The sequence below is a fragment of the Lissotriton vulgaris genome, chromosome 2_1 (genome assembly GCF_964263255.1).
Source record: "Lissotriton vulgaris chromosome 2_1, aLisVul1.2, whole genome shotgun sequence".
Classification (NCBI taxonomy): domain Eukaryota; kingdom Metazoa; phylum Chordata; class Amphibia; order Caudata; family Salamandridae; genus Lissotriton; species Lissotriton vulgaris.
Window position 1 is genome coordinate 956,025,737 of NC_141687.1, and position 27,475 is coordinate 956,053,211.

General features: G+C 48.1%; 1 protein-coding gene across 9 annotated transcripts in view; it reads right to left on the bottom strand.

Annotated features, from left to right (window-relative positions):
• Positions 1-27,475, bottom strand: part of ZMYM4 (zinc finger MYM-type containing 4) — a 1,284,131-nt gene that overhangs the window by 356,368 nt on the left and 900,288 nt on the right. For all 9 annotated transcript variants that reach the window (XM_086956525.1, XM_086956522.1, XM_086956517.1 and 6 more), the window contains one exon: positions 9,898-10,069. In XM_086956525.1, the coding sequence (XP_086812651.1) occupies positions 9,898-10,069 (172 nt within the window). The remainder of the gene's footprint in view (positions 1-9,897; positions 10,070-27,475) is intronic.

Consider the following 27,475-nt stretch of genomic DNA (forward strand, 5'->3'; position numbering starts at 1 on the left):
GCGTGGCTGGCAGCACGTGTGGGGGCGCCCCTTCCTTGGCCACGAAAGGGGCGAAACGAACCCGGTTGCTGACGCTGGGTCGAGAGACCCAAGGACTTGGCAGTGACCCTGGAGTCCTTGAAGCGTTCCAGCACGTGGTCCGCTTTGTCACCGAACAGGTGACAGCCATCAAACGGCATGTCCATCAGTGTATTCTGGACATCAGCCGAAAAATTGGCGGATCTCAGCCAGGCGTGGCGACGAATCGCCACCGTCGTAGACATAGCTCTGCCCAGCGAGTCGGTCGTATCAAGACCACACCGAATTGAATATTTCGCTGCATCTCGGCCCTCAGCCACAGCCTGACCGAGTTTTGCCCGCACCTCCATGGGGCATTCTGGCAGCAGCTCCGCGACCGTATCCCACACAGAGTGGGTGTAGCGGCCCAAGAGGCAGGCGGTGTTGCAAGACCGCAGGCCCAAACTAATGGACGAGAAGACCTTTTTGCCAAACTGGTCATACCTCTTGGATTCCCGGTCGGGCGGGGCCGACGGGAATGCGGACTGGGAGGTCGAGGCCTGGATCACCAGACTCTCAGGAGTGGGGTGGGTAGACAGGTACTTGGGGTCGTCCGGACAAGGACGGTGGCGCCTGGCCACGTTCCGATCAACAGGCGCACCTGAAGCGGGCCTGGACCACGCGCCCAACAGAACGTCAGACAAGGCTTCATTAAACGGCAGCAGTGGCTCCAGTGGGCATGACTGCGGTTTGAAGACCTCGGTGAGGATGTTAGGCCTCACGGCCGCGACGGGGAGCTCAAGGTTTAAGGCCTTGGCAGCCCTCATCAGCACCACAGAATAGGCAGCTCCCTCCACCGATGCCACGGAAGGAGGAGAGATCAAACCAGGGTTAGGAGCGTCGTCCAAACCACTGGCATCCCCCAAGTCACCTGTCCAGTCCGGGTCATACTGGCACTCGCGAGCCAGAGGGTCCTCGGACCCCTCCCAACCTTCACCGTACTCCTCATCCTCTCCGTATTCGGAGTCAATGATGAAGACCGGCTTCTCGGGGTTCATGGGCCCCATCGGCGCCGGGACCGGCGTCGAGCGACGCCCGTCCGGCGCCGCGTCCGGCGTCGGAGAAGGTAAGGGGACGGCGCCGCCCGGAGCCGGCGCCGGAACCCCACCGCCGGCCGGAACCGGCAGTGGAGAACCGGCGCCGCGCGGGGGCGGCGTCGGGGGTAACCCCGATGGCAACGGCGCCGGGGAGGCCGGAAGACCAGCCGGCGCCGATCCCGAAGGCCCCTGCGGCGCCGGGGTCGGAGCCGTCGGCGGCGCCGGGGCCGGAGCACCCGACGGCGCCGAGGCAGGGACACCCGAACCGCCAGGGCCCCCAGACGGCAGCACTGGGCCCGAAGGCACCGTAGGCCCCGTCGGAGAAGCGAGCGCCCTCATGGCCATGAGGAACGCCTCGATCTCCTCAGGCGTCGCGCCATGCCCAGGGACCGGAGGGTATGAGGCAGGCCGCGCCGGCGACTCTCGCGGAGCCGCGGGGTTGGGGTCACCCGAGCCCCCGGCCGCATCGCGCGAGCGTCGGGGGTACGATGACGACGCCCCGACTTCTTGTGCTTCCTACCTGACGAGTGGTGTCGACTTCCGGAGCGCCCGGCGCGGCTCCGCGACCGCTCCCTCGAACGCTCTCTCGACCTCCGGCCGGACCGGGACCGCTCCCGGTCCCGACGTGGGGCCGACACCCGGAGCTCCAGTAGCTTGCGGGACCGCTCCCGCCTAGCCTTGTTGGTAAGGGCCCGGCAGTCGACGCAGGAGTCCACGTCGTGGTCGGGGCCCAGACACCGGAGGCAGAGGCGGTGATGGTCTGTGACCGACATCGTGCGCTCACAGTCATCGCAATTCTTAAACCCAGGCATCCTATCAGGCACAATAGAGAAAAAAACAATCGAAAAACTTGGTCAAAGACCGGAGTACTGCTCTTCAGATCTGCGTCCACTGGCGCGGAAAAAAGAAGAACTGACGTCAGCGCGCGGAGGCGGCGTCTATGTACTCCAGCGACGTCATCACGGCGCACGACGCCGACGACGGACGCGGAGCCGCAGGGGACGCCTGCAGACGACGCCTACCGACGCGCAGGGGTACTGCTACGCAAAAGTTTCCGGATCCAGACTGACGCCTGGGGATATTCTAAGGTAAGGAATCTAACACTAACGTGTTTCTTTCAGATACAAGGGCCAGTCTGGAGCAACCAGACCAGTGATGTAGATTTCGTGGATCGTCGTCTAGGAGGTCACTAGCCAGCCGGCAAGTGACCAGACAACGCGACGAGCAGCAATCAAGCAAAAGGGCCCCATGCAGATCTCATGGATGCTGGAGGGCTGATCTTCTGTGCAGGAGCTGCTCGGGGCTGGGGCTTCTCAATCCCCAAAGCACTTTCTCGAGGATGCCTCTGAAGTCGTGCTGGAAAGCGAAGTGCTGTTTCTACAAGATGGCCGGTCCCACGTGTCTCGTCGCACCCACGGATCTCAGCTGTGCTGCAGATGTAGGTAGAGGTTGGAGAGGTCTGGAAGTCCGGATCTCGTCGGGCTCTGAAGTCTGGTTCCAGGCAGGAAGGACGACAAAGTGAACCGCTAGGACGCTTGATGGTGCCTGCTTGTGCAGGGTGGTCACTCCTTGGCCACAAGGGAGATTTCTTCAGTCTTCTGTGGAGCAGAACGTCGAAGTCCAGAGTTTCTTCTTGTAGTTTCAAATCAGGATTAATCTAATTTGGAATGGGACCAGCTCCTACCTTTATTCGCCTAAAGGGGGCTGTACTATGACTAGGTCCCTCCTATGGGTGGGACCATGAAGGGGGGTGGTTACACCCCCTATCCTTTGTCCGGGTCCGCGCCAGAGCTGGGGCTGGAGTGCCCCAGCAACTGGTTTGAACCGGGGTATGCACAGGGACACATTGTGTGCCCCAGGCATGTCTCATTCCTTTCAGCCTGTCCTACCTCAATACACAAAATCCTGTCTTGGGTGGTGCTAGCACCTCCCAATGCAGGAAACCCTTTGTCCAAGCCTCCCTCGCTGGAAGGACTCCCAGCAGCAGGAGGTCAGACTTGTGTCTGTAGTAGCAGCATCCATTTTGTGATGCTGAGACTCGAGTTAACTTTAACCGGGGTTCACAGTTACATGCATGTCGTGTCCCTCTAAAAGGGTGGAATGCTACTCCGTCGCCAGAACTGGCGAGGGGGTAGTATTCCAATTCGTATGACACCTTACTCGACATGTTTTGATAATGCTATGCCAAAGTTAGCAATAACCACGAGGATTATAATGCACTTAAGAGTATATGGTATAGCGTTATCATGGAAACAGCTAAAGGACTTGGTTCCGACAGCTGCAGACAGGCTCAGCTCATGTTAGAGCATCATCTCACATAATTCCAAGCACTCTGCCTCCAGGATTGCTAAGGCCTGCCATAGGAGTGACTTAAAGGAGTATATGTGTCCATTTTAGGGTTAGATATAGGTATACTATATCTAAAGCAAAGGGTGATTACACCACCTTGCCCCAGCTGTGTTACCAGCCAGTTGTGTCTGTTTAGATGGCCAGCCACGGGTGGCATAATACATGCTGCAGCCCCTGGTAGGCCTTGGGTGCACTTATGCCCTGGGTGTAGGAGAGTAGGGTCTGCAATCCTATGATCACCCAGATTTTTTGCTTTTGTTTCACTGGTTTACGACTTTCTCTGGCTGTGGGCCTGCCAATCAGACCCACAGCCTGGCTGTTCTCTTTCTAAATTACCTCATGTACCCTAGGTGCATCTACCAATTGGTACTGGGCCACCTTATCAGACCCTGTAACTCAGGGCATAGGTGTACCCAGGGCTGCCAGGGGCTGCAGCACGTATTGTGCCACCCCTGGCTGGCCTCCTAAATTTGACACAACTGGCTGCATGACAGCTGGGGCAAAGTCGTGTAATCACCCTTTGCTGTAGGTGTAGTATACCTATACCTAACCCTAAAATGGACACACAGATTCCTATCAGTCACTCCTATGGCAGGCCTTGACAATCCTGAAGGCAGAGTGCTTGGAATCGTGTGAGATGGTGCTCTGGCATGAGCTGAGCCTGTCTGCAGCTTGCGGAATCAAGTCCTAATAGCTGTTCCATGATATCGCATACCATATACTCTTAAGTGCATTATAATCCTCGCGGTTAAATGCTATCTTTGGTATTGCTTTATCAAAACATGTCGAGTAAGGTGTCATACGAATTGGAATACTAACCCCTCGCCAATTCTGGCGACGGGGTTAGCATTCCACCCTTCTAGAGGGACACGACATGTATGTAACTGTGAACCCCGGTTAAAGTTAACTGAAGCCTCAGCTCCACAAAATGGATGCTGCCACCACAGACACGAGTCTGACCCCCTGCAGCTGGGAGTCCTTCCAGTGAGGGGAGCCTGGACAAAGGGTTTCCTGTCAGGGGCGGTGCTAGCACCGTCCCAGACATGGTTTTGTGTATCCTGGGTAGGCAGGGCTTTACAGGAAGGTGACTGCTGAGTGGCACCCCGGTGCTCACTACGCATAGGCCGGTCTGAACCAGTTCCAGGGGCACACCAGCCCCTGGCCTGGGGAAGTCCGGCATGGCTGAGGGGTGTAACCACCCCCCACCTAGTCCCACCCATAGGCAGGACCTAGTCACCGGGTCAGCCCCCTTTTTTAGTATAAAGATGGGAGCGGGCCCCCTGTTAAAATTAGATCATCTTTGGAATCAAGATACCACTTTCTTCGAAAGGACTTCACGATTTCTTCTTCAAGATTCTCCCTTGTGGCTAAGGAGTAGTCACCCTGCATCCGCAGGCACCATCCTAAAGAACACTGCGGTCTGCTGCAAGTCCTTCATCACGAATCCGACGACCCAGCTCGACGAGACCCGGCTTCCCTGGCACCTCTGACCTCTACTCACCTCTACAGCCCAGCTGAGAACCGTGAGTGCGACGAGACCTCAAGGGACCGACGATCGCCAAGACTGCACGACATCTTTACTGCAAGCCCACCGTGTCCTCCACTGGTGAGTGCTTTGGGGTCCGAGAAGCCCCGACCCTGCGCAGCTCCAGCACCCAAGATCAGCCCCCCTGCATCTCCACGATCGGCGTGGGGCCCTTCTGCTGTTTGCTGTGCACCGCGTTGTTTGACTACTAGCCGGCTGGCTTGTGGCCTTCTGAACGACGCCCAACGACTTCACGACTGCTGGTCTGGTTGCTCCAGGCTGGCCCTTGCTTCCTTTTTCAAGAGAGGCACCCCGGACCCTCCTGGTCCACTCCAGACGCCATTTTAGGTCCACCGCGTGGGCTTGAATTTGCCAAGGCTTTGTTGCCCAATCCTGGGTCCAGCAACGCCGACAGCTTCTATCTTCGTGGGACAGCTCGATCCTCCATCCTGGTCGCCGACAACGCCTCCTGGTCCGTGAGATCTTCGAGTCAAGCGTCACCCACTCACCTTGTCGAGGTGGCTACCATCCGGTGCCCTCCTGGTGCCCACTGACTACTGGCTAGTAGTCTCGAACTTGGTCCCCTCTGCTTTCAGGTGTCATCTATCTTCGAGATCCAGGCTTGGATCCAACTGAACTTTCTTCACTGGTCACCGGCCAGCATCTTTTCTTCCGGCTCCTGGTCCGTCTACGAGGATTCCCGACGTCTTTTCAGACCTATGCAGCTGCAGCCCCTGGGCTAGGTAACTTCGGCATTTCGGTGCCCCAGCATAGCCTCACTATCCAAGGGTCAGAATCTACTTTCGTTTTCTCCCTACCAGGTCGGGTTCGCCCGAGAACACTAACTTTCTATTTCCTAGCTACCATAGACTTTTGTCCCGCATCTCGCGTGAGAGTGCACACACTGCACCCGAGTCCCCTAGGCCTCCTAGAAGTAATCTAACGATTCCCTAGTCAAGTCCTAGCGATTCCAAAAGCTATTAGTACTGTACTTACCTGCTAGGAATTTCGCATTCCACTTTCAGAGTATATGGTTTTCCGTGCCCCTCGGGCATTTGTATATACTGTGCTAACTTAAGTATTTTTGTAAGAGTTTTGGTTTGTGCTTAGTACCCTGTCCTCATAAAGAGTACAGGGCTGTTGTGATCTTTAAATAAATAACTGTTTATTTTCATAACACTTGTGTGGTGTCCTTTCACTTGGTATTCAAGGGGTATATGTGTGGTAAACAGCTGGCTTAACACGCCCTCTCGAGTCTTTAGCCTTAGACTGCTCGTATCCACGCTACTAGGATAGCTGGTCTATAAGGTTGACTTACAACCAATCATCAATAAGGGTTGCTGGACTGATACATAGTGTTCACTAGAATAGTGAGCACTGCATATCAGGCCACCTTCTCACACTGGGTACCTATGGTACACTGTACAAGGATTCACAAGAGTGAACCAATACCAATTGGTGAATGCACCTAAGGTACATGGATGCCAATTTAGAGAGAGAACAGCTAGGCTGTAGGTCTGATTAGCAGGCCCACAGCCAGGGAAAGTCGTAAACCAGTGAAGCAAAAAGCAAAAATCTGGGGTGACCATAGGATTGCAGACCCTACTCTCCTACACCTGCAGCCTTTGTTCGTCACGCAGCTTTCCCATTGAAATCCATTGGGCGCCCAATGGCCCAAAAGCACCCTGCACCCAGCCGCCCCAGTGTCGCTGGGAGTGCACCATCTGTTCTGTTCAACTTTCCCACATGCCCTGATCAAGTGACCAGGAGCCCTGCTCTTACAGCCGTGTGGCCTGCCTGCTAGCAGCCACCAACCGAAGGCCCCCTACCTGACATAGGCTAACATTGGGCCTTCTCTCTGCACCCGGCTGCCCCTGTGCCGCTGAGGGTGTAACTACAGTACCTACCTAAACCTGGGAGACCCCTGAGGCTTACCCTAGAACCCTAACTCTGCCAGTCGAGCACTTACCTGAAAGCCAATAACTTACATTTTCTCCATGGACTGGTTTTCACTTGGAAATTCTTCTGTGGAGTTTTGAAACTTTAAAATATTGACTAAAAATCGTCCCATCAACAAAAACGAAATTATTCATCTGTTACCAGGAGAGATCCCAGTGCTGGATCTTAGTGCCCAGCACTGACCCTAAAAAGTAATTACAACTGTGATTTTCCGATAACTTGATTTTCCTCCATAGGAAAACATTGGCTGTTTTTTGCCAGAAATTCTTCTAGGTGTCGAATTTTTAAACATACAAATATTCCTTAAACATTGCCTGTTTAACAAAAACTATTTCTTCCAACTGTTTACAGAATAGAAGATCTAGCCCCGAGTAAGAAAAAACATACGTAAAGTAACTGATATGGCATTTACTTAAAATTCCCATTGAGCTCAATGTTATTATGGTGTTGAAATTTGTGTTGCATACTGCAACAACTGTATCTATTGCATCTAAAAGTCTATTGCTCATTGAAAGTATTCAACTGTAGTACCTCATTCTGAAAAAGTATTTTTATACCAAACTGCGGTTCTAAAATAAAATAACAAGTATATTTTTTTATACAAAACAATTGACCTAGAGTTCAGTTCTGAGTGTGTGAGACCATTTGCTAACTGAGTGTGTACATTAAATGCTTTACACTGTCCTCTGATACTGTAATGTAAATGTAAATGTAAATGTAGTGTATTTTATATAGCGCACTTCTACCCGGAGGCCTCGTAGCGCTGTATTCATACCGCTGTGGAACCCATCCTGGCTTTCCTGTGAAATGTCCACTCCTGGGCACCCCCAAGGTGAAGCCAGGCATCCACAGCGCTGCTGGGGCCGTTGTGGAGATTAAGCAAGCTATTGCCCAGAGTCACAGAGTGGGACCCATGATTAGACTAGGCACCGAGGCGAGAATTATCAGGTCCGGGGAAATTGAGTCCAAGAGCCGCCGAGGCGGGAATTGAACCCTTGTCCCGGGCCAGACCTCTGCATCAGGGTCTGCCGCTCTAACCATTGAGCCACGCTTCTCCACTGTCTTACTGCTCAACCAAGCTACCACTTTAGAGAGTAAGGTTCTATGTAACTTTAACCTCTGCCAAACCTCTGGGGACTGTTGGACTCTGTACACACTGTACCTTACTTTGGTGCAGTATATATAGAGCCACTTTCAAAGAGAGCGCACATAAGCTAAGTAAGAACCAAGTTCAAGACCCACGGAGGCATTACAAAGGGAACAGGAGGAAAAAGATGTGTAATGCCCTTAAGAAAACGACATGAAAAGAGAAGGCTGATCAGAAACCCTAAGAAAGGCTGAAATGGCTGAGAGGTACCCTTTTAGAGTGCCTAGAGCGGAGCCCTGCTGGGCCAAAGAAAGAAGTAACAAGAGAACCTCAGAAAGAGGACAAGAGAACCTCAGCAAGAGGGGCAGAAAGAGGATCCACAGCCTTTGCTGTGCACCATGCCACAAATTTGTTCCATCTGCAGGCATATACCGTCTTAGTGGAAGAAGGCCTGGCTGCCAAGATAACATTACAGACTTCGAGAAGAAGGTCAAAAGTCGTAATCTGCTGCCGCTCAATCTCCACACAAGAAGGTGGAAGCTGGACAGGTTCGGGTGGAGGACCGTCCCCTGCTGCTGTGATAGAAGATCCTCCGGAAGAGGCATTCAGATTGGAGGATCGGGATACCAGACTCTTTGTGCCTAAAACAGAGCCACAAGGATGACTTGGGCACAGTTGCGCTTGATCTTCTTCAGCACTCTGGGCAGAAGTGGTATAGGCGGAAAGGCGTTTAGAAGACCGCAACTCCACTCGTGACGAAAAGCGTCGCCTAGCGAGTGCGCTTGAAAATTCCAAAGTGCAGAATTGCTGACATTGCGCGTTCTGTTCGGTGGCGAATAGATCTATCCAAGGCTCTCTCCACAGTTCAAAGAGACCCCTCACCACCTCAGAGTGAAGTAGGAAATGTAATCCAAAGAAGTAACATGTGCTCTATCATACACCATTTTATTTTATCAGTGTCTGAAGTTACGCTGTATTAAAAGTTGAAGGAGAGAGTCAGTAGAAGGGTAGCGACCGCATTTGTGTAAAGAGTAGTTTAAGGCCATCCAATAAGACAATTGGAATACAGCCTGGTAGTCGGAAAAACAGACAGTCCTTAAACAAATGGAATAACTGGTCAAAAGTTGCTCTCGCTATGCATTTTACAAAGAAAAGGCCACAGCAAGAGAGCAGAAATGTGACGGGTCCACTGGACCAAGCTATATTTCTTTATAACCGGATTTTGCCGCCAAAATTTTGAATTTTCATTTATTACTGCAGTTAGCCCATAAAAAAAAGAATAAAAAAATAACCCCCCAAAAAACACACCAACGCGCTTATTCATCAATTATGCCTTGCAAAGGTATTTATGGATTTAGGTACCTAATTTCATTCTACTTTTCATAATCTGCCATAATAAATCAATCTGAAGTATACCTATTAATATCCACCAAAAGACCCTAACAATTTTAACACATGGCAAATACCTATTCAATTATGAAAATCGGCCATAGAAAAATAGAAAAAAAGGTTATTCTGTCAGAAATAAAATACACAGTTTCATCAAAGATAATATTTTAATTATGAACTTCTTCCCAACAGTAGTGCCCTTCCAAACTCACAACCAGGAAGCTAAAACTCAATGTAAATTTGCTGTTACTTGGGATGGCCTTATTTTCCTTATACAACAAAAGACTAAACAAACGTAGAACACAGACTAAAGTAAAAAGAAACGCCCATGGTTCACTACTGAAACTATTATATTGGTATAGTTGCTGCCTCACAGAAACGTCTTTAATGCAACTTGCCTAATACTACACATGTATAATCAGTGGTGCAACAAGGATATGATCTATTAAAGAAGACAACATGTTAACAGCATTACCGGAAGCACACAAACATACCTCCAAATTTTAATTCTTCTTGGTCCTCCTGTGCGTTCCGCCAATGAACCCAGTTTCTCCAGGCATTAACCCCATACATGAACTTCAAGGTTGATCCTAAAACTGAGCACCCAGGGTACGAGCCCTGAATCAGGTTTCTGGGCTCCACAGACACAACTGACTTCTTCCTCCCCTGTGTAGAAAACAAAGAACACATGCCTCATTAGCAGGCAGTTGTTAGCCAAACAAAATGCTCAACTCACCTGTGCCTTCACACGCCCGTATTCTGATGTTTGCATTCTCGAAATATGAGTATATTTTGAGTGTGAAGAACTCTTTCGTAACAAGTATTCACAATGACAATTGTTTTGGCTTTGGAATAGCACAAAAGTTTTTTTTTTTTACAAAGGTTCACTAACACAACTTTCTTACAACAAGCATTGGCATAGCCAATAGGTCTCGCTTTTGGGAACTTATAAGTGTTTAGCCATGCAACAGTTGATGCTGTTGCACCAAGGATATTGTGCTGCATAACGGCGAGCTGTGAACCTGATAAGTGTTAGGACAGTGCGTGGGGCAGGGGGTAAGCACGGCCAGCTTTGAACCTGATAAGTAATAGGACAGAGCGGGGGGTATGGGGGTAAGCACGGCGAGCTTCGAACCTGATAAGTGTTATGACAGAGCGGGCGCAGGGGGGAAAGTTTGGAAAAGACCTCATGAACTGCTTGATTAATGTGGATGAACTTAGTGAAGGAATCTTAGCAACTTTCCTGAATCTGGAGAGAGCAGCTAAATGGACTTTAACTGATGAAAAGGAGAGTCCAGAGCGAGCCAGATGCAAAAGATAAGGAAGAATTTGTTCTGCAGGAGCTTCTATCGGGTGTACCCTGTTAGATTCACACCAACAGCAAAACCGTTTCCACTTAAGACAAGCTAAGATGTCACTGCAATCCTGAGGAATATGAAGGTCCTTCAATTCTAGCAAGTCAGGAGCCATGCGTGTAAATTCAGAGACTGAGGGTCTGGGTGAAGTATCTGCCCCTTGTTCCTCGACAGCATTGTAGGTGTTGGAAAAAGACTGATTGGCCGGTCCTGGGATAGCAAAAAAAGTTCTTGGAACCAGTACTGGCGTGGCCACCGGGTGGGCAATCAGGATGAGACAGCAGCCCTCCCACTTTATCTTGCGTAACACGTTTAGTATCAAAGGGATTGGGGGAAAAGCTTAAGCACAGATCCCTGACCATCGAATGGACATGGCATTCACTCTTGACCCCTGTTGAGGATATCTGATGGTGTAATATTGGCATTTCTTGTTCTGCTTTGTTGCAGACAAATCTAATGTCGGTTTGCCCCAAGCCTGGAACACTCTGCTCACCTGAACGTGGTCTAATTTCCACTTGTGGCAGTCTGATAGGGATCTGCTGAGCGTGTCCGCTAAAGTATTGTGGAGGCCTCTGACATGTTCCGCCTTGAGGGTTATGTTGTGGAGTGTGATCCATTCCCATAACTCCTGTGCCTCCTATGACAACGTTGTCGATCTTGTCCCTCCTTGTTTGTTCACGTAAAACATGCTGGTGGTATTGTCCGAGGGGATTTTGTATGAACATGAGACCTTGTGCCAGATTGGTCAACTGTGACCACCAGTGGAGAGCATCCACCATGCGTGGTGTGACCTTGAAGATGTTGTCGAAGCAACCTGTTGCTTGCTGCCATTGAAGATGTAGTTCCTCCTGTAAATTCTGAGACGTGCCAAGGGGATGAGATTCATGGCCGAAGGGCACATTACCAGGAGTGAAGTGAACATGCAAACAGAAAGTGACTTTCTTTTTGAGACCTGAAGGGCTAGCTTTTGGAGGCGGAGTTGTCTTTCTTGTGATAAGAATGACTTGCACTGGATCGTGTCCAGACGTGCTCAAAGGAAAGGCAGGATTTTCTTCAGATGTAACTGGGATTTGCTTCTGTTCACAGTTAACCCCAGAGAGGCGAAGAGATTGAGACATGTTGAAATGGCAGACTTTACAGTGTGCTCTTAAGGACCTTTGATGAACCAATCGTCCCAGTACGGGAAGACCTGGATTCCCCAAGAACGCAATGTTGCCGATACCGGGGCCAGGCACTTTGTGAAGATCCTTGGAGCCGATTTCAGTCCAAACGGGAGAACCTTGAACTCATAATCGGCACCAGCCACAGTGAAGCGGAGATACTTGCGATGTTTTGGATGGATCGGGATGTGGAAGTAAGCGTATTCCATGTCTAAAGAAGCCATAAAAACTCCCTTGTTCAGGCAGCTTAGATTCTCTGAGAGGGTGACCATGCAAAACCCTTGTTTGAGGAATCTGTTGGGATTGCAAAGGTCGAGGATTGGTCACCATTCTCCTCATTTCTTTTTGATTAGGAAAAAAAGGAGCAGAAACCTGTCAGTTTCTGATGTACTGGGACCTTTTCTATAGCGTTCTTGAGGAGCATTGTAAAAGCTTCTTTAAACAATAAGTGAAGACGAGGGGGTCCCCTGGGCGGAGTGGTGGGTGGCTTGTTGACAAATTCTAGGGTGTGTCCATTTTTCACTAGGTTTAACACCCATTGGTCGGAAGTAATTTCTTGCTACTGGTCCAGAAAAGATGACATTTTCGCGCCCACGGGGAGGGGAGGAAATGTGATTGGCGCCCGGCTGATCTCACTGTTTTCTGTTAGAGTCTCGTCCTTGATTGTTGGAACGTTTTCGGCCTCCTTGGCGAGAGAAACCAGCCGTATTGGATTGGCGGTATGATGATTGGTAATTTTGCCGATATTGAGGCTGATATTGCCTGTTCTGTTGTGTATTGTAACCTCCTCCAGAGGAATAGCCACGCCCCTAGCGCCTCTGAATGTTCCACGCTTGTATTGTAGGGAACCTAAAGATCTTGCAGTATCAGCGTAGGTCTTGATTGCTTGGAGGGCTTCGTCAATATGTTTGCCAAACAAAGATGCCGTCGTAGGCCATGTCTAATATTTTTGTTTGGACTTCTGGTCAGAAGATGGTAGCTTTTGACCAACCCCTCACTTGGCGAACTGTCCTGAGATCTTGCTCTTGCTGGAAGTTGAGGCTCTATTATCATCTTCAGCTGAAGAACATTTAAGCCACAGGACTCTTGCCTCCCTATCCCTTAGAGTTTTAGAAGGGAAGGTTCGGCAAATCTTACAATCTTTTGCCACATGTTTAGGGTAGAGGCAGTAAATGCAGTCCTTATGTTGATCATCAACATGGACTCTCTTTTTGTCGCAGGTTCTGCAAGGTTTGAACAAGGCCTTCTTGTCAGACATCTTGAAGGATAAACTGAGTTGGCACTCAGGGAGACTCCCTTCCACACGACATGCGGTGAAAATCTGAGGAGAACTGGCTCTGCAGAGAGTGATCTAGAGGGTGCTGATAGCGGATTGGTTGGGACAAAGACTTTGGTCTTTTTAGCATAATGATGTAGATAGGCTACTAGGATCTAGGCCTCAGGCCTTTTTCTTGGGGCGTACTACTATCTTTTGGCACTGCTTTTTTATTTACCGTGGGACTCTGGCCTAAGCGACGGGGAATGATTCAGACATGAAAATCTATGAAAGATACCCCAATACTAGATAAGTGTTAAGAGGGACAGGGGGGTAAGCACAGCAAGCTTTGAACCTGATGGTAAGTGTTAGGACAGAGCAGGGGCAAGCACGGTGAGCCTTTGAACCTAATGATAAGTGTTAGGACAGAGCAGGGGCATAGGGGTAAGCACGGCGAGCTTTGAACCTGATAAGTAATGGGACAGAGCGGGGGAAGGGGGATAAGCACGGCGGGCTTTGAACCTGATGATAAGTGTTCGGACAGAGCCGGGGGCAGGGGGATAATCACATCGAGCTTTGAACCCGATGATAAATGTTAGGACAGTGCCGGGGGCAGGGGGATAAGCATAGGGAGCTTTGAACCTGATGATTAGTGTTAGGACAGAGCGGGGGCAGGCGGATAATCACAGGGAGCTTTGAACAGGATGATAAGTTTTAGGACAGAGCAGGGGTGGAGGGGTAAGCACGACCAGCTTTGAACCTGATGATAAGTGTTAGGACAGAGTGAGGGCAGAGGGGAAAAGCACGGCGAGCTTTGAACCTGAAGTTAAGTGTTAGGACAGAGCGGGGGCAGAGGGGGTAAGCACAGTGAGCTTTGAACCTGATGAGAAGTGTTATGACAGAGCGGGGGCGGAGGGGGTAAGCACGGTGAGCTTTGAACCTGATAAGTGTTAGGACAGAGCAGGGGGGTAAGCATGGCAAGCTTTGAACCTGATGATAAGTGCTAGGACAGAGCGAGGGGAGTAAGCACGGCAAGCTTTAAACCTGATGATAAGTGTTAGGACAGAGTGGGGGCAGATGGGGTAAGCACTACGTATTAAGGGTAAAGTGGCTGCTTCTATGACATACCTAAAGCTGCTGGTTGAGAAGCTTGCAATGGACCCAGCCTCCCTTCCCCTCCCCTCTGAAAAAGGTGGTGGGGGGAGGAGGGCGGGGGAGAAGGAAGAGGGAAGAGCTGCAGAGCGAAGCTACTGGCAGAATCGGACCTTGAAGCCTAGAGGTAGGGGCCAGAGGAGCGAGCAGCCCAGAGTAGAAAGGGAGACAGGGACACTTGTTTACAAGAAAGGAAATGCACTGTGCATGCCCTATTGACAAACTTCCATGGCATGAATAGTGGTGAGGCTTGGAAACAGGAGCAGTTTCCCTCCTCCCTGTCCAGAGGGAGGGTCGAGAGGGGAAAGAGCACGCTGGAGAAGGTCTGCGCTGGGTTGTCTTTGGAGATAAGGAGAACGGAATGCAGAGGGAGGAGAGAAAAGCCAGGGCCTGTGACCCATGACGGAGAGAGAGAGGAAAGCCATATGGTGCTTCTGCTCGTAAGCGTGTGCCCGCGCACATGCACGCAAGCTCTAGGCCACAGTGGCGGCATTTTCTGAAGCCCTTACTAAAAGTCTCGCCAGAGGCACAGCGAATGCGCTACTCTAGGCTCGACTTGACATAAATAGGCAACAGAAAAGTAGCAGCGGAAGATCCACTAACAGTGGTGTCACAGAAAATGGGCAAGAAGCAGCAGGTCCAATACACCCCTATTCAGGTAGAAGAGCAAGTGTCACAGACACACACACACACTCAGCAGAATAGATTACAAATTTATTTTTACTTCAAATACACATACACAGTATTGGCAGACCAGATTAAATTTTTTTATTTTTCCTCAAATACATAAAAATTACATGAGCCATCTGTGCAATAGTTCCTCACACATGCGGTAGAGATACAACAATGGCAGCAGTAGCAGTGCACCATAACCCTGTTGTTGCTCAAGCTAGAGTTCTCGTAACTCCTGACCACTTCAGTGAGTACAAAAAAGTAATTAATACTTGTAACCCTAGTTCTGCATTATATGTATTCCTATTGAAGTCATAAACGTACAGTATTTTCGTGGGAGGAGCCTTTGGCAGTAGGAGGTGTTATCATTAGTCTTTACTTCTTCTGATCCAAGATTTGCTAATGTTCCTCTCAGGTAAATACTTTCCCTACCTTCAAAGTTGTTTTTGACATTTTCTGACAATGAAGACAGTCGTCTACACTTTGAGAAGGTGGAAGGCAGACCACACAAATATGAGGATCTGAAAGTTTTTTTCTCACCCATTGGGACACTTCACAAATAGTGAAGGCATACTGAAGAAATAAACATATTCCTAAGAAGCAAAACAGGACTCAAACTCTTAAAAACACATTAAATGAAGTGTAAAAGGATTAGTTTCTGAAGAAAAACCCTCAGGAAAAAAAAAAGAGCCAACGTACCTCTCAAGCGCTTTGAGGTCCAGTCAGCACGAGCCGGATGAAATAACGGAGCCTATGAGACAAACTGTCAGAGTGCATGATGGGTAATGTAAGCTGCTGGCTTTCTTAAAGTCGCAGTGTTTACTAAGTGTAGCTGAAGCACCTTTGACTGTAGGAAGCTGGCAATATATACTATACCAAAATGAGGTATAGTGTGCACAGAGTACAGTGGAACCCCAAAGGCAGGCAGAGGTATAAGTAGATAGTACCTTACTCTCTATTTGTGGTAGTGTGGGCGAGCAGTAAGGCTTTATCATAGGGTAGTGTTAAGCATTTGTTGTACGCACTCAGGCACAACTGATGTCACACACTCAAAGACTGAACTCAGATCAATTTGTTTGTATCAGAAATATTAAGTTATTTTATTTCTAGAAACAAGCCAAGCCTGGTGCAGTTACGCGAAAAAATACTTTGTAAAACCTTATGCAATGTTTTACAGTTGAATGCAGGTTCAAATGCAGTTGGGTGAATTACAGGCAAGTCAATATTTCTAAATTACTTTTCAGTTACTTTATACATTACTTTGCACGTTACTGTTTAGATTACTTTTAAGTTTCTATTTCTACTCAGTGAGATATGACTAGATATCAAACTGGATATTTCCAAGAGAAAAGGTAAGTAAATCAGTTTATGTACATTTGCAGTTTTTCAGTGCTTCATACAAAGCAACTTCAAACTTCGAAGAATTTTCAAGGTAAACAGTCAATGCAATCTTATGGGAGGAAGGAATATGCTACTTACCAGTATGCATCTGTTCTTGGCATAGAGGGCTGCAGAGTGGTACATTATGAATAGATCGCCATCTGGTGTTGGGCTCGGATGATTGCACTTTGTTTTTCTCTTGGAGAGTCTTTTGTATCTTGGTGACTCCTCCCTTAGTTGGTAGTGCGCATGGGCATCGGCTCCATCCTTAGATTGTTTTGCCATAGTAGGGTTAGATGGAGTAGTATAGTAGAATACAGATAAGAGTGCCCATGTAAGTGTATCTAAATAAGATAATGTTGGAACAGACACAGGTTTCCGGGGAGGCTGGGAGGGCATGTACCACTCTGCAGCCCTCTATGCCAAGAACAGATGCATACTGGTAAGTAGCATATTCCGTTCGAGGCATATGGGCTGCAGATGGTACATTATGAATAGACTATACAGCAGTTCTCTCCCTAGCGGTGGTCGCCCGTGTCTGTTGCAACTGTCTGAAACAATGTTTTTAATACTGCTTGTCCCACTCTAGCTTATTGTGTTGAGTGCACATCTACACAATAGTGCTTTGTGAAGGTGTGCGGTGTAACCCAGGTAGCTGCTTTGCATATGTCATCTAGTGGAATGTTTCCCAGAAATGCCATAGATGCTCCTAGTTTACGTGTAGAGTGAGCTCTAGGAGGAACAGTTAATGTTCTCTTTGCCTTTAAGTAGCATATTTGAATGCATTTTACAATCCATCTAGCAATGCCCGCTTTGGAGATGGGATTGCCTTTATGTGTGGGAGAAAACGCAACAAATAGCTGTTTTGTCTTTCTGAAAGTTTGTGTTCTTTCTATATAGTACAATATGGCCCTTCTAACATCCAGTGTATGTAGGGCTCTTTCCGCTACTGTTTGTGGTTTTGGAAAGAAAACCGGTAATTCCACTGACTGATTGATGTGGAATGCTGAAATAACCTTTGGTAAGAATTTTGGGTTTGTTCTAAGAACCACTTTATTTTGGTGTAGCTGCATAAATGGTTCTTGAATCGTAAAAGCCTGCAGTTCACTTACTCTTCTAAGTGACGTGATAGCTATGAGGAAGGCTACCTTCCATGTGAGGAATTGTATTTCACACCTATGCATAGGTTCAAAGGGTGGCCCCATTAGTCTGGTAAGCACTATGTTGAGATTCCAGACTGGGGAAGGTGGTCTTCTTGGTGGAATGACTCTCTTGAGTCCTTCCATGAAAGCTTTAATTGCTGGTACTTTAAACAGTGACAAGTGTTGCCTGTTTTGTAGGTACGCCGCTATGGCTGCTAGATGAACCCTGATAGAGGTATATGCTAGGTTACATTGCTGTAAGTGTAATAAATAGCAAATGATTTGTTTAGTGGATGCGTCCAGAGGGTTGATGTGCTTACTTTTACAGTGTATAGCAAACCTCTTCCATTTTGCTGCGTAGCATGCTCTGGTGGTAGGACGTCTTGCCTGTTTAATGATTTCCATGCATTCTGGTGGTAAATCTAAATACCCAAACTATGACCTCAGGAGCCAGATCGCTAGGTTCAGTTGTTTGGGATCTGGGTGCATTATTTCTCCATGGTTCTGTGTAAGATGCATGGGTAATAACCTTAGCTTTTGATGTGGTACTTGTGAGAGTTGTAGCAGCGTGGTGAACCACGGCTGTCTTGCCCACGTGGGTGCCACTAGTATCATTGTCATTGAGTGTTGCTGCAGTTTTCTCACCAGTAATGGAATTAGTGGTAGAGGAGGGAACGCGTAAGCAAATTTGTTGGACCAATTTATCCACAGTGCATTGCCCTGGGACCTTTGGTGTGGGTACCTGGATGCGAATTGCTTGCATTTTGCGTTCTGGTGATTTGCAAACAGATCTATCTCTGGTTGCCCCCATTTTTGGAAGAATGGCTGTAGTATTTGGTCGTGCAGCTCCCACTCGTGAACTTGTTCTGACTGTCTGCTTAGGATGTCTGCTATTTGATTTTGAATTCCTGGTAGGTGTTCCGCTAACAGGTAGATCTTTTGAGGAATGGCCCATCTCCATATGTCCTGTGCTAGTTTGGACAGTTGGAGAGAGTGTGTCCCCCCCTGTTTTTGAATATAATACATTGCAGTCATGTTGTCTGTTCTGATCAGGACTGCCTTGTTTGTTACTTGCATTTGGAAAGCTTTTAGTGCTAGAAATATTGCCAAGAGTTCTAGGTAGTTGATGTGCAGTTTCTTTTGCTGCGCACTCCACTTCCCCTGTACTGTGTATTTGTCCATATGCGCTCCCCATCCGGAGAGCGATGCGTCCGCTGTTATTATTACTTGTGGAATTGGCTCTAGGAACGACCGTCCCTTGGAAATGTTTTCTGTGTTCCACCACTTCAGAGAGCGATACGTCCGGTCGTTTACCAACACCAGATCTGTAATCTGACCTTGAGCCTGATTCCACTGTGTCGCTAGACACTCTTGTAGTGGGCGCATTTGTAGTCTGGCATGTGGTATTAGCAGTATGCAAGAGGACATCATGCCTAATAGTTGCATAAACACTCGTGCTGGTAGTGAGTGTTGTGGTTGAAATCTTTGTATTAACCCGACCATTGTCTGTACTCTGATTGGGTTGGGGTATGCTATTGCCTTTTCTGTGTCTACTGTAGCCCCCAGGTATTGCTGGATCTGGTTTGGTTGCAGGTGTGATTTCTTGTAGTTCACCGTAAACCCTAGGTGGTGCAGCAATTGAATTGTCTTCTGTGTGTTGTGAAGACATTCTTCCTTTGATTTGGCCTTTATTAGCCAATCGTCCAAGTATGGGAAGACATGTATCTGTTGTCTTCTTAGGTGTGCTGCCACCACCGCTAGGCATTTTGTGAAAACTCTCGGTGCTGTTGTGACACCGAACGGAAGGACTTTGAACTGGTAGTGTTGTCCTTCTAACACAAACCTTAGATATTTTCTGTGGGCTTTGTGAATTGGGATATGAAAGTAAGCGTCTTTTAGATCCAGTGTAGAAAGAAAGTCCCCTTTCTTCAGTAAAGGGAGTACTTGTTGGAGCGTGACCATGTGGAAATGTTCCGAATTTATGTAAGCATTGAGAGGTCTGAGGTCTAATATTGGTCGTAGGGACCCGTCCTTCTTGGGGATTAGGAAGTATAGAGAGTATACCCCTGTTCCTTGTTGATCCTTTGGGACCTTCTCTATTGCATGCTTTTGTAGAAGTGCTAACACTTCTTCCCTTAACAATGTTAAATGATCCTGACTCATTGGACGCTGCTTGGGAGGGATGTTTGGTGGGGTGGCTGTGAGTTCTAGGCAATAACCATGTTGGATAATTTGTCTCACCCACTTGTCTGACGTGATGTTTTCCCAGACAGGTAGGAACTGTGATAGACGTCCCCCGACCGGTGTTGTGTGGTCTGGGGGGAGTTGTATGAAGTCACTGTTTTGGTGTTGAGGCGTTGCGGTTGTTATTATTTCCGCGGCCTCTACCCTTATTGTTGTTACCTCTGTAATTACCTCTTGAATTACCTCTGGGTGATGTTGGTGTGAAAGATGTGGATTGCTGATTTGTTCCTGTGTTTTTTGAGCCCCCTCTATAGGTGGATCTACGAAAGGAACCTCTGTGTGTTGGCTGTTGCAATGCTCCCATTGACTTAGCCGTTTCCGTATCTTTCTTCATCTTTTCTAATGTCTCGTCTGTACTTGAACCAAACAATGTCTTTTGATCAAATGGTTTGTTCAGTAGGGCTGTTTGTACTTCTTGTTTGAATCCTGAGATTCTAAGCCATGCGTGCCTTCTTAGCATGACGCTAGTGTTAATAGACCTTGCTGCAGTGTCTGCTGCGTCTAATGCACACTTAATGGAAGTATTTGTTATTATTTTTCCTTCCTGTATTAATTGTTCTGCCTTCTTCTGATGTTCCTTAGGGAGATGTGTGAGAAGTTTCTCTAACTCATCGTAATGTGCCCTGTCATAACGTGCGAGTAGTGCCTGTGTATTGGCTATACGCCAACTATTCGCTGCCTGTGATGCTACTCTTTTGCCTGATGCATCTATTAACTTCGACTCTTTATCTGGTGGAGGAGCCTCTCCTGTAGATAATGAGTTTGCTCTTTTACGAGCGTTTGAGACCACCAGCGAATCTAGAGGTACATGCCCTCTAATAAATATTGGGTCCTTTGGAGCCGCTTTGTATTTTTTATCGATTCTTGGGTTTAACACCCTGGCTCCCACTGGGTTTTCGAATATTTCCTCTGTGTGAGTGAGAAGACCCTTTAGCATAGGAAGAGTACCTGATGATCTCTGTGCACTAGGTAGAGTCTCTAACAAGAAATCCTCTATCTGAGGTTCTGTGTGCATATCTAGTTTGTGATATTTTGCTGCCCTATTAATGAGCTGCACAAAACCTGTGTTATCATCAGGTGGTGAAGGCTTTGAGGGATATAGCTCTGGGTCGTTGTCCTCATCTGACCCTACATCGTAATTCTCCCATGGATCTTCCTCATCTGGGATAGATTCGTCATCCCCTTGAGGTTCTCCCTCCCCTGTATCACTGTCTACCTCTGACTGAGGTGTAGCTGGTCTTGGTGTGGAGGGTGTAGGAATATGTGGCCTATTGCGAGGAATAGGAGAAGAGGGTGTGTCTCTAGGACGAGGAGAAGCAGGAGGAGTTATGTTCAGCCCCATTGTTCTCTTTTTTGAAGGAAGAGGTTTATCTTCTGACTGTTCACTCTTTCTCTTCTTCGTGACCACTTTCCCTGTTTGCGGGTCAATAAACAAGATCTTTTGTTTGGGATCTGTTTGTTGCTCTTGAATCGGTACCGAAGGTCCTGGTTCCGAGAGCTGTTTTTGTTTGTGATCTTCAGATCTTGCTGTTTTCGAAACTGAATGTCTGCTCGATTCCGACTTTTTGGGTATCGAGTGTCTTTTGGGCGATAAATCATATTTCTTTTTCGACATGGAGTGTTTCGATACCGAGCTCTCCTTTGTATGTAGCCTCGGTGTCGAAGTCGATGTCGCCCTTTTCTCGGATCCGACGTGGTGGGATTCCGAGTGTTTCGGTTTCAGTTTCGGTTTCGTTGCCGGGCCCGAGGGCGGGGCGTCGGAAACTTTTTTCAGCGGTTTGACCGGGCCCGAGGGCGGGGTCGTTACCGCACGGGGTCGGTTTTTCGGTAAGGGGACGTCGTCACTCACGGTTTGTTGCTCGAAGAGTTCTTCAACCTCCGACTGTTCCCCTTCCGACCCCGACTGGTCCTCTTCTTCCTCGATTTGTTCGTCTCCGAACAGCTCCGGGATTGCCTCCGCCTGCATTCTGGAAGCCTCGTGTCTTCGAGCTCGACGATTTCTGATCGTTAGCTTGGAGGAGAATGCTGCGCAGGCTTCGCAGTCCCTGGATTCGTGTTCAGGCGATAAACAGAGGTTGCACACCTCGTGTAGGTCCTTGTGTGGGAACTTAGCACCACACGATGGACATTTTTTGAATGGAGTCCTTTCCATGGACTCCGGGCTTGACTGCGTCGAGAAAGGTCTTCTGTTCTTCGACGTAGATCCAAGTTTTTCTCTTCTATTTTAAATTTGTAACGCGTCGGAATGGAAAGGAACGCGTTCGATAACAATACCGTCGAATTGGAACGGGAATACGCGCCGAAAAATCACTTTTTCCTGAAGTTGATCTGGAGCGTCTCGATCTTCATCCGAACCCGATGGCGGAAAAAAACAATCTAAGGATGGAGCCGATGCCCATGCGCACTACCAACTAAGGGAGGAGTCACCAAGATACAAAAGACTCTCCAAGAGAAAAACAAAGTGCAATCATCCGAGCCCAACACCAGATGGCGATCTATTCATAATGTACCATCTGCAGCCCATATGCCTCGAACATTAAGTTATGGGTTTGCAGGTAAGTACAAGTTTGCGGAAGTTGGTATTCTGGGATTAGAACCAGGGTTCCCCCAGGGTCGAGGATAAACTCTCAAAGCACCCTTAGCGGCACTAGGGCGGCTGGGTGAAAAGTGCTGAGACTCAATTTACCAAGTGGGAGATAGGGGGCCTCCATTTGGTGGTTGCTTACGAGCAGGCCACAAAGTATGTGAGCAACGCTCGTGGTGTTAGGCTCAGGGCAAAGGGGGATCTGAGGCAGCACCCAAAGTACACTTGCAGCGGTGGCTGGGTTCTGTTTTAGCATAGGATAACCTGTTGATTTCAATGAGGATTCTCCGGTTGCAACAAAGACTGCAGGCTCCGGGATGAAGATATTATGGAGGTGACCACCAGTTGGAGAGGTAAGTTGGGATGCCTGGAAATGCTGGGACACTGTCGATTGGGCAACACGAAGCCGTGGGACGTCAGGTGCAGGGGTGTCTTTAGGTGTCAGTTTTTTTACCAGCTCCGGTCGCGGTTAGGGAGATCCTCCAGAAAGGGGCTGGAGGCGTCGATTGGAGATTCAACGTAGGTCAGAGATCTCAGGTCAGGATCGCCCGCGAGACCACCTCGTGGCGTTGGGCCACTCAAACTCGGGCTGTGGGCATCGGGTGCAGGGTAGTGCAAACTCGCGGTTTTGGCTTGGGGCAGAGTCTGCGGGGAGCAAATCCGGTGCTCACGGGAGACAATGTCTTGGGTTTGGAAGGCAGGGCAGGTCCTTTGGGTTCCTGAGGGCTGCTGGCTGCAGGACACACTGGGTTTTCGCTGGAGCAGGTTCGGGAAGCAAACAGGCCGGTAGGTCTGGGGCAAGTCATTGGACGTCGTCCTCTTTTCAAGACAATTACAAAAAAAAAAGTATCTTCATAACTAGTGAAATATACTTGAAATGTGTAAACAGTTCACTTATTAGCAATTTCAGCGCTCTGTTAGAAATCTTACAGTCTTTTATTTCACATGCTTCACACAGTTTATTTTAAAACATCTAACTTTAGTCACAGAAAGAAAAGTATATGTAGGAAGACAAACTGACTTTTGTTCTCTGTCTGAAAGCCGAGCAAATGTGACAAGATAAGATTGAAAGGCATCTCTATTGCTCATTCACTTTGTGAGCAAGCAGAACACCTGTTGTCAGTTAACCAGAATGGGCGAGTAGGCCCTAAAAATAGCTTATCTTGATTAAATCTGGCTCACCAAAGCAGGGGGATTTCTCAAGCCCTGAATACTTGTATGTAAGCATATTGTTTTCTGTAATCTGCAAAAAGGTTGGATTGTTCATCTTCTTGCCATTCTCATGTTGCTAATAACATTACTCCGTTTCCTTCTTGAATCACTGCAGCATACGCATTTTGCTGAAGAAACACAATGCTTCAATAAATATTGAAATTGCATGTAGTGGATTTCTTGTGTATCTTTTTCGGTATGCAGAAGTAGCTGAGCGAATGGATTCTAGATCTGATACCATGATTTCCTTAGGGCATCAGGGTTGTCATGTTCTGAGGTTGCACACACATTTTTTACCCAATAGGGTTAGGTGTACAGATGGTGCACTGTGAGCTAGCAGGCCTGCAGGCCATCATTTCCTGAGGGGTGCTCAGAATCGAATATGCTACTTACTAGTATGCATCTGTTGTTGGCATGTAGGGCTGCTGACATTCATATCTGTGCGTAGATCGCCGCCCAACACTAGGCGGCGATCTATGCACAGATATGAATTCAGCAGCCCACATGCCTCGAACTGAATATGCTACTTACTAGTATGCATCTGTTCTTGGACCAGGGTCAGCGGACTGATAATTCTCGCATCGGTGCCCACTCCGACCGGGGAGCACACTCGGCAACTCTGGGCATTAGCTTGCCTCATCTCTACAACGGCCCCCACAGACGCCAGGGATGCCTGGTTTCACCCTGGAGATACCCAAAAAAGGGACCATCTCACAGGGAAAGCCAGGACGGGTTCCCCAGCAGTCTACAGCGCCGGGACACTCGGGTAGAGTAACTGTGCGCTATACAAGTATCCCACATTTACATTCTTGGCATGTAGGGCTGCTGACATTCATATCTGTGCATAGATCACCGCCTAGTGTTGGGCGGCGATCTATGCAAATATATGAATTCAGCAGCCCACATGCCTCGAACCAGTGTTTATTTTGTCCAAGAAACACACCATTTTACTTGAGAAAGTACAAGCCGTATGACAAGGTGTCAACGTTCTAGGTTGAGCTCTTATTTAATTAACCGCCTGCGTAGTTTTCTTTTAAATACCCAAACACCCCTTATCACCTCTTAACCGGAAATGTCTGTGATTTTAGGGGAAAAATCCTCCTCAGCCGAGTAGGCAACCCTTATGTATTGGCTGTAGGTAGGTCAAGCTTGAACCTTTCAAAGGATTTCGCCATAGTAGTACCATCTCTGAATTCCACATATTCTGATGGCCGAAGGAGCAGCACTTAACATACCTGAAAACTGTAGGCATGCAGTTACTCAGAAGCTGCTATAGCATGATCTTAAACTAATGGGTGGGGACGTTACCTTTGTGGTTGAGGCTCACAATGCAGGACAAAGGTGTTCTATATTCATGGGTTACATTTCCAGCTGCAAACGAATGCTAACGATTAACAATCACACTGCAACTGACGTTCCAAATAGCCATATGCCTTACAAAGAACTAGCAATACCATTAATATACCAAGAACATCAAAATTGGTTTGAAGGCGCCCTACTACACACAGACAGAAAAAGTTAAACTAGGTCCCCTTAGTAATGAGGGAGCAACACTGCCAGTCTTAGCGGGCTATACAACACATCACATCCAAACATAGCTAATATGACAGCACCACAACTACGTAGATTATTTAACAGTCTTGTCAGAATTTACAGGAATAGGATATGAATGCCAGCAGCCCTACATGCCAAGAACAGATGCATACTGGTAAGTAGCATATTCCGTTCGAGGCATGTGGGCTGCTGAATTAATATCTGTGCATAGAATGTATAGAAGTCTCTCCCTTAGCGGTGGCTACCTGTGCCAGCTGCAGCAGTCTGAAAAAGAGTTTTGAGAACAGCCTGTCCCACAGCTGCTTGGAGTGCATATCTATGCAGTAGTGTTTGGTAAATGTATGTATGGTTGTCCATGTGGCTGCTCTACATAGTTCCTCTAGAGGAATATTCCCTAGGAAATCCATAGATGCTCCCATTTTGCGTGTGGAATGCGCTCTTGGGGGCACTGTTAAAGTACGTTTAGCTTTAACGTAACATATTTGGATGCATTTAACTATCCGTCTAGATAAACCATTTTTTGAAATAGGGTTGCCTTTGTGTTGTGGTGAAAAGGCAACAAACAACTGTTTTGTCTTCCTGAAATCTTTTGTCCTGTCTATGTAATATAGGAGAGCTTTCTTGACATCCATTGTGTGCACGGCTCTTTCAGGTACTGTCTGTGGATTCGGGAAGAATACTGGCAGTTCTATTGTTTGATTGATGTGGAAGTGTGATACCACTTTGGGCATGAATTTAGGGTTTGTCCGAAGAACGACCCTATTTGCGTGAATTTGAATGAATGGCTCTTGAACAGTTAGGGCTTGCAGCTCACTAACTCTTCTAAGCGAAGTAATGGCTACGAGAAAAGCCACCTTCCATGTTAAAAATTGTATTTCACAGGAGTGTAATGGCTCAAACGGTGGTCCCATCAGTCTGGTTAAAACAACGTTTAGGTTCCAGACAGGTGAAGATGGGTGTCTTGGGAGAATCACTCGTTTGAGGCCCTCCATAAATGCCTTAATTGCAGGCACTCTGAACAACGAAAGGTGCTGTTTTGAAAGTAAGCGGCTATGGCCGCTAGGTGTATCCGTATGGTCGTATAGGCTAGATTGCAGCGGTGTAAGAGCAAAAGATAGCATATGATATTTTGAATAGACTCGTCTAGTGGGTTTATGTCGTTGTTGTTACAATAAATGAGAAAACGTTTCCACTTTGACGCATAACAAGCTTTTGTTGTAGGCTTTCTTGCCTCCCTGATAATGTTCATGCAGTCAGGAGGTAAGTTGAGGTAGCCAAACTCTATGACCTTCGGAGCCAGATTGCAAGGTTCAGCTGCTGCAGATCTGGGTGCTGAATGTCTCCATGGCTCTGCGTTAAGAGACTGGGTGTTAGTCGTAGTCTTTGATGATGCACCACGGAAAGTTCTAGGAACGTGGTGTACCACGGTTGCCTCGCCCATGTTGGAGCAACTAGGATTAGCGCCATGGAGTGCTGGCAATTTGCGTGCCACCCGCAGTATCAACGGTGCTGGTGGAAAAGCGTAGGCAAATTTCCCTGACCAGTTCATCCATATCGCATTGCCCTGAGACTGCTTGTGTGGAAAGCTTCCGGCGAAGGACTGGGATTTTGCGTTTTCCTTTGTGGCGAACAGATCTATTTCTGGTTGTCCCCACTGTTGGAAGTATGGTTGAAACACTGAGGGGTGAATCTCTCACTCGTGCACTTGCTGGCTGTGTCTGCTGAGCAGATCCGCTATATGATTGTCCTTGCCTGGGAGGTGTTCCGCCATGAGAAACATGTTTCTTTGGATGGCCCACTTCCACACTCTTTGAGCCAGATGCAACAGCTGTGGAGAGTGTGTTCCTCCCTGTTTCTGTAGGTAGTACATTGCAGTCATGTTGTCCGTCCGATCAACACGGTTTTGTTGCACAGATGTACCTTGAAAGCTTAGATTGCCATAAAAATTGCCATCAGCTCTTGCAGGTTGATGTGCAGTTTCTTCTGCTGCGTGGTCCATAGGGTCTGTACTGTGTGGTGGAGGACATGGGCTCCCCACCCTATCAGAGATGCGTCCGTCGTTAGCACAATTTGTGGTACAGGCTCCTGGAACAGTCATCCCTTCCAAAGGTTTTGTGGTTTCCACCAATGCAGAGTTGTATGCACGACTGGTCACCAACACTAGGTCGTTTATTTGCCCCTGAGCCTGGTTCCACTGCCGTGCTAGGCACTCCTGCAGCGGACGCATGTGAAGTCTTGCGTGAGGGACTATGAAGATGCACGAGGCCATCATGCCTATCAGTTGCATAAACACTCTGGCTGGGAGTGAGTGTTGTGGCCTGAACTTCTGGATGAGCGTTTGAATGCTGTTTACTCTGGCAGA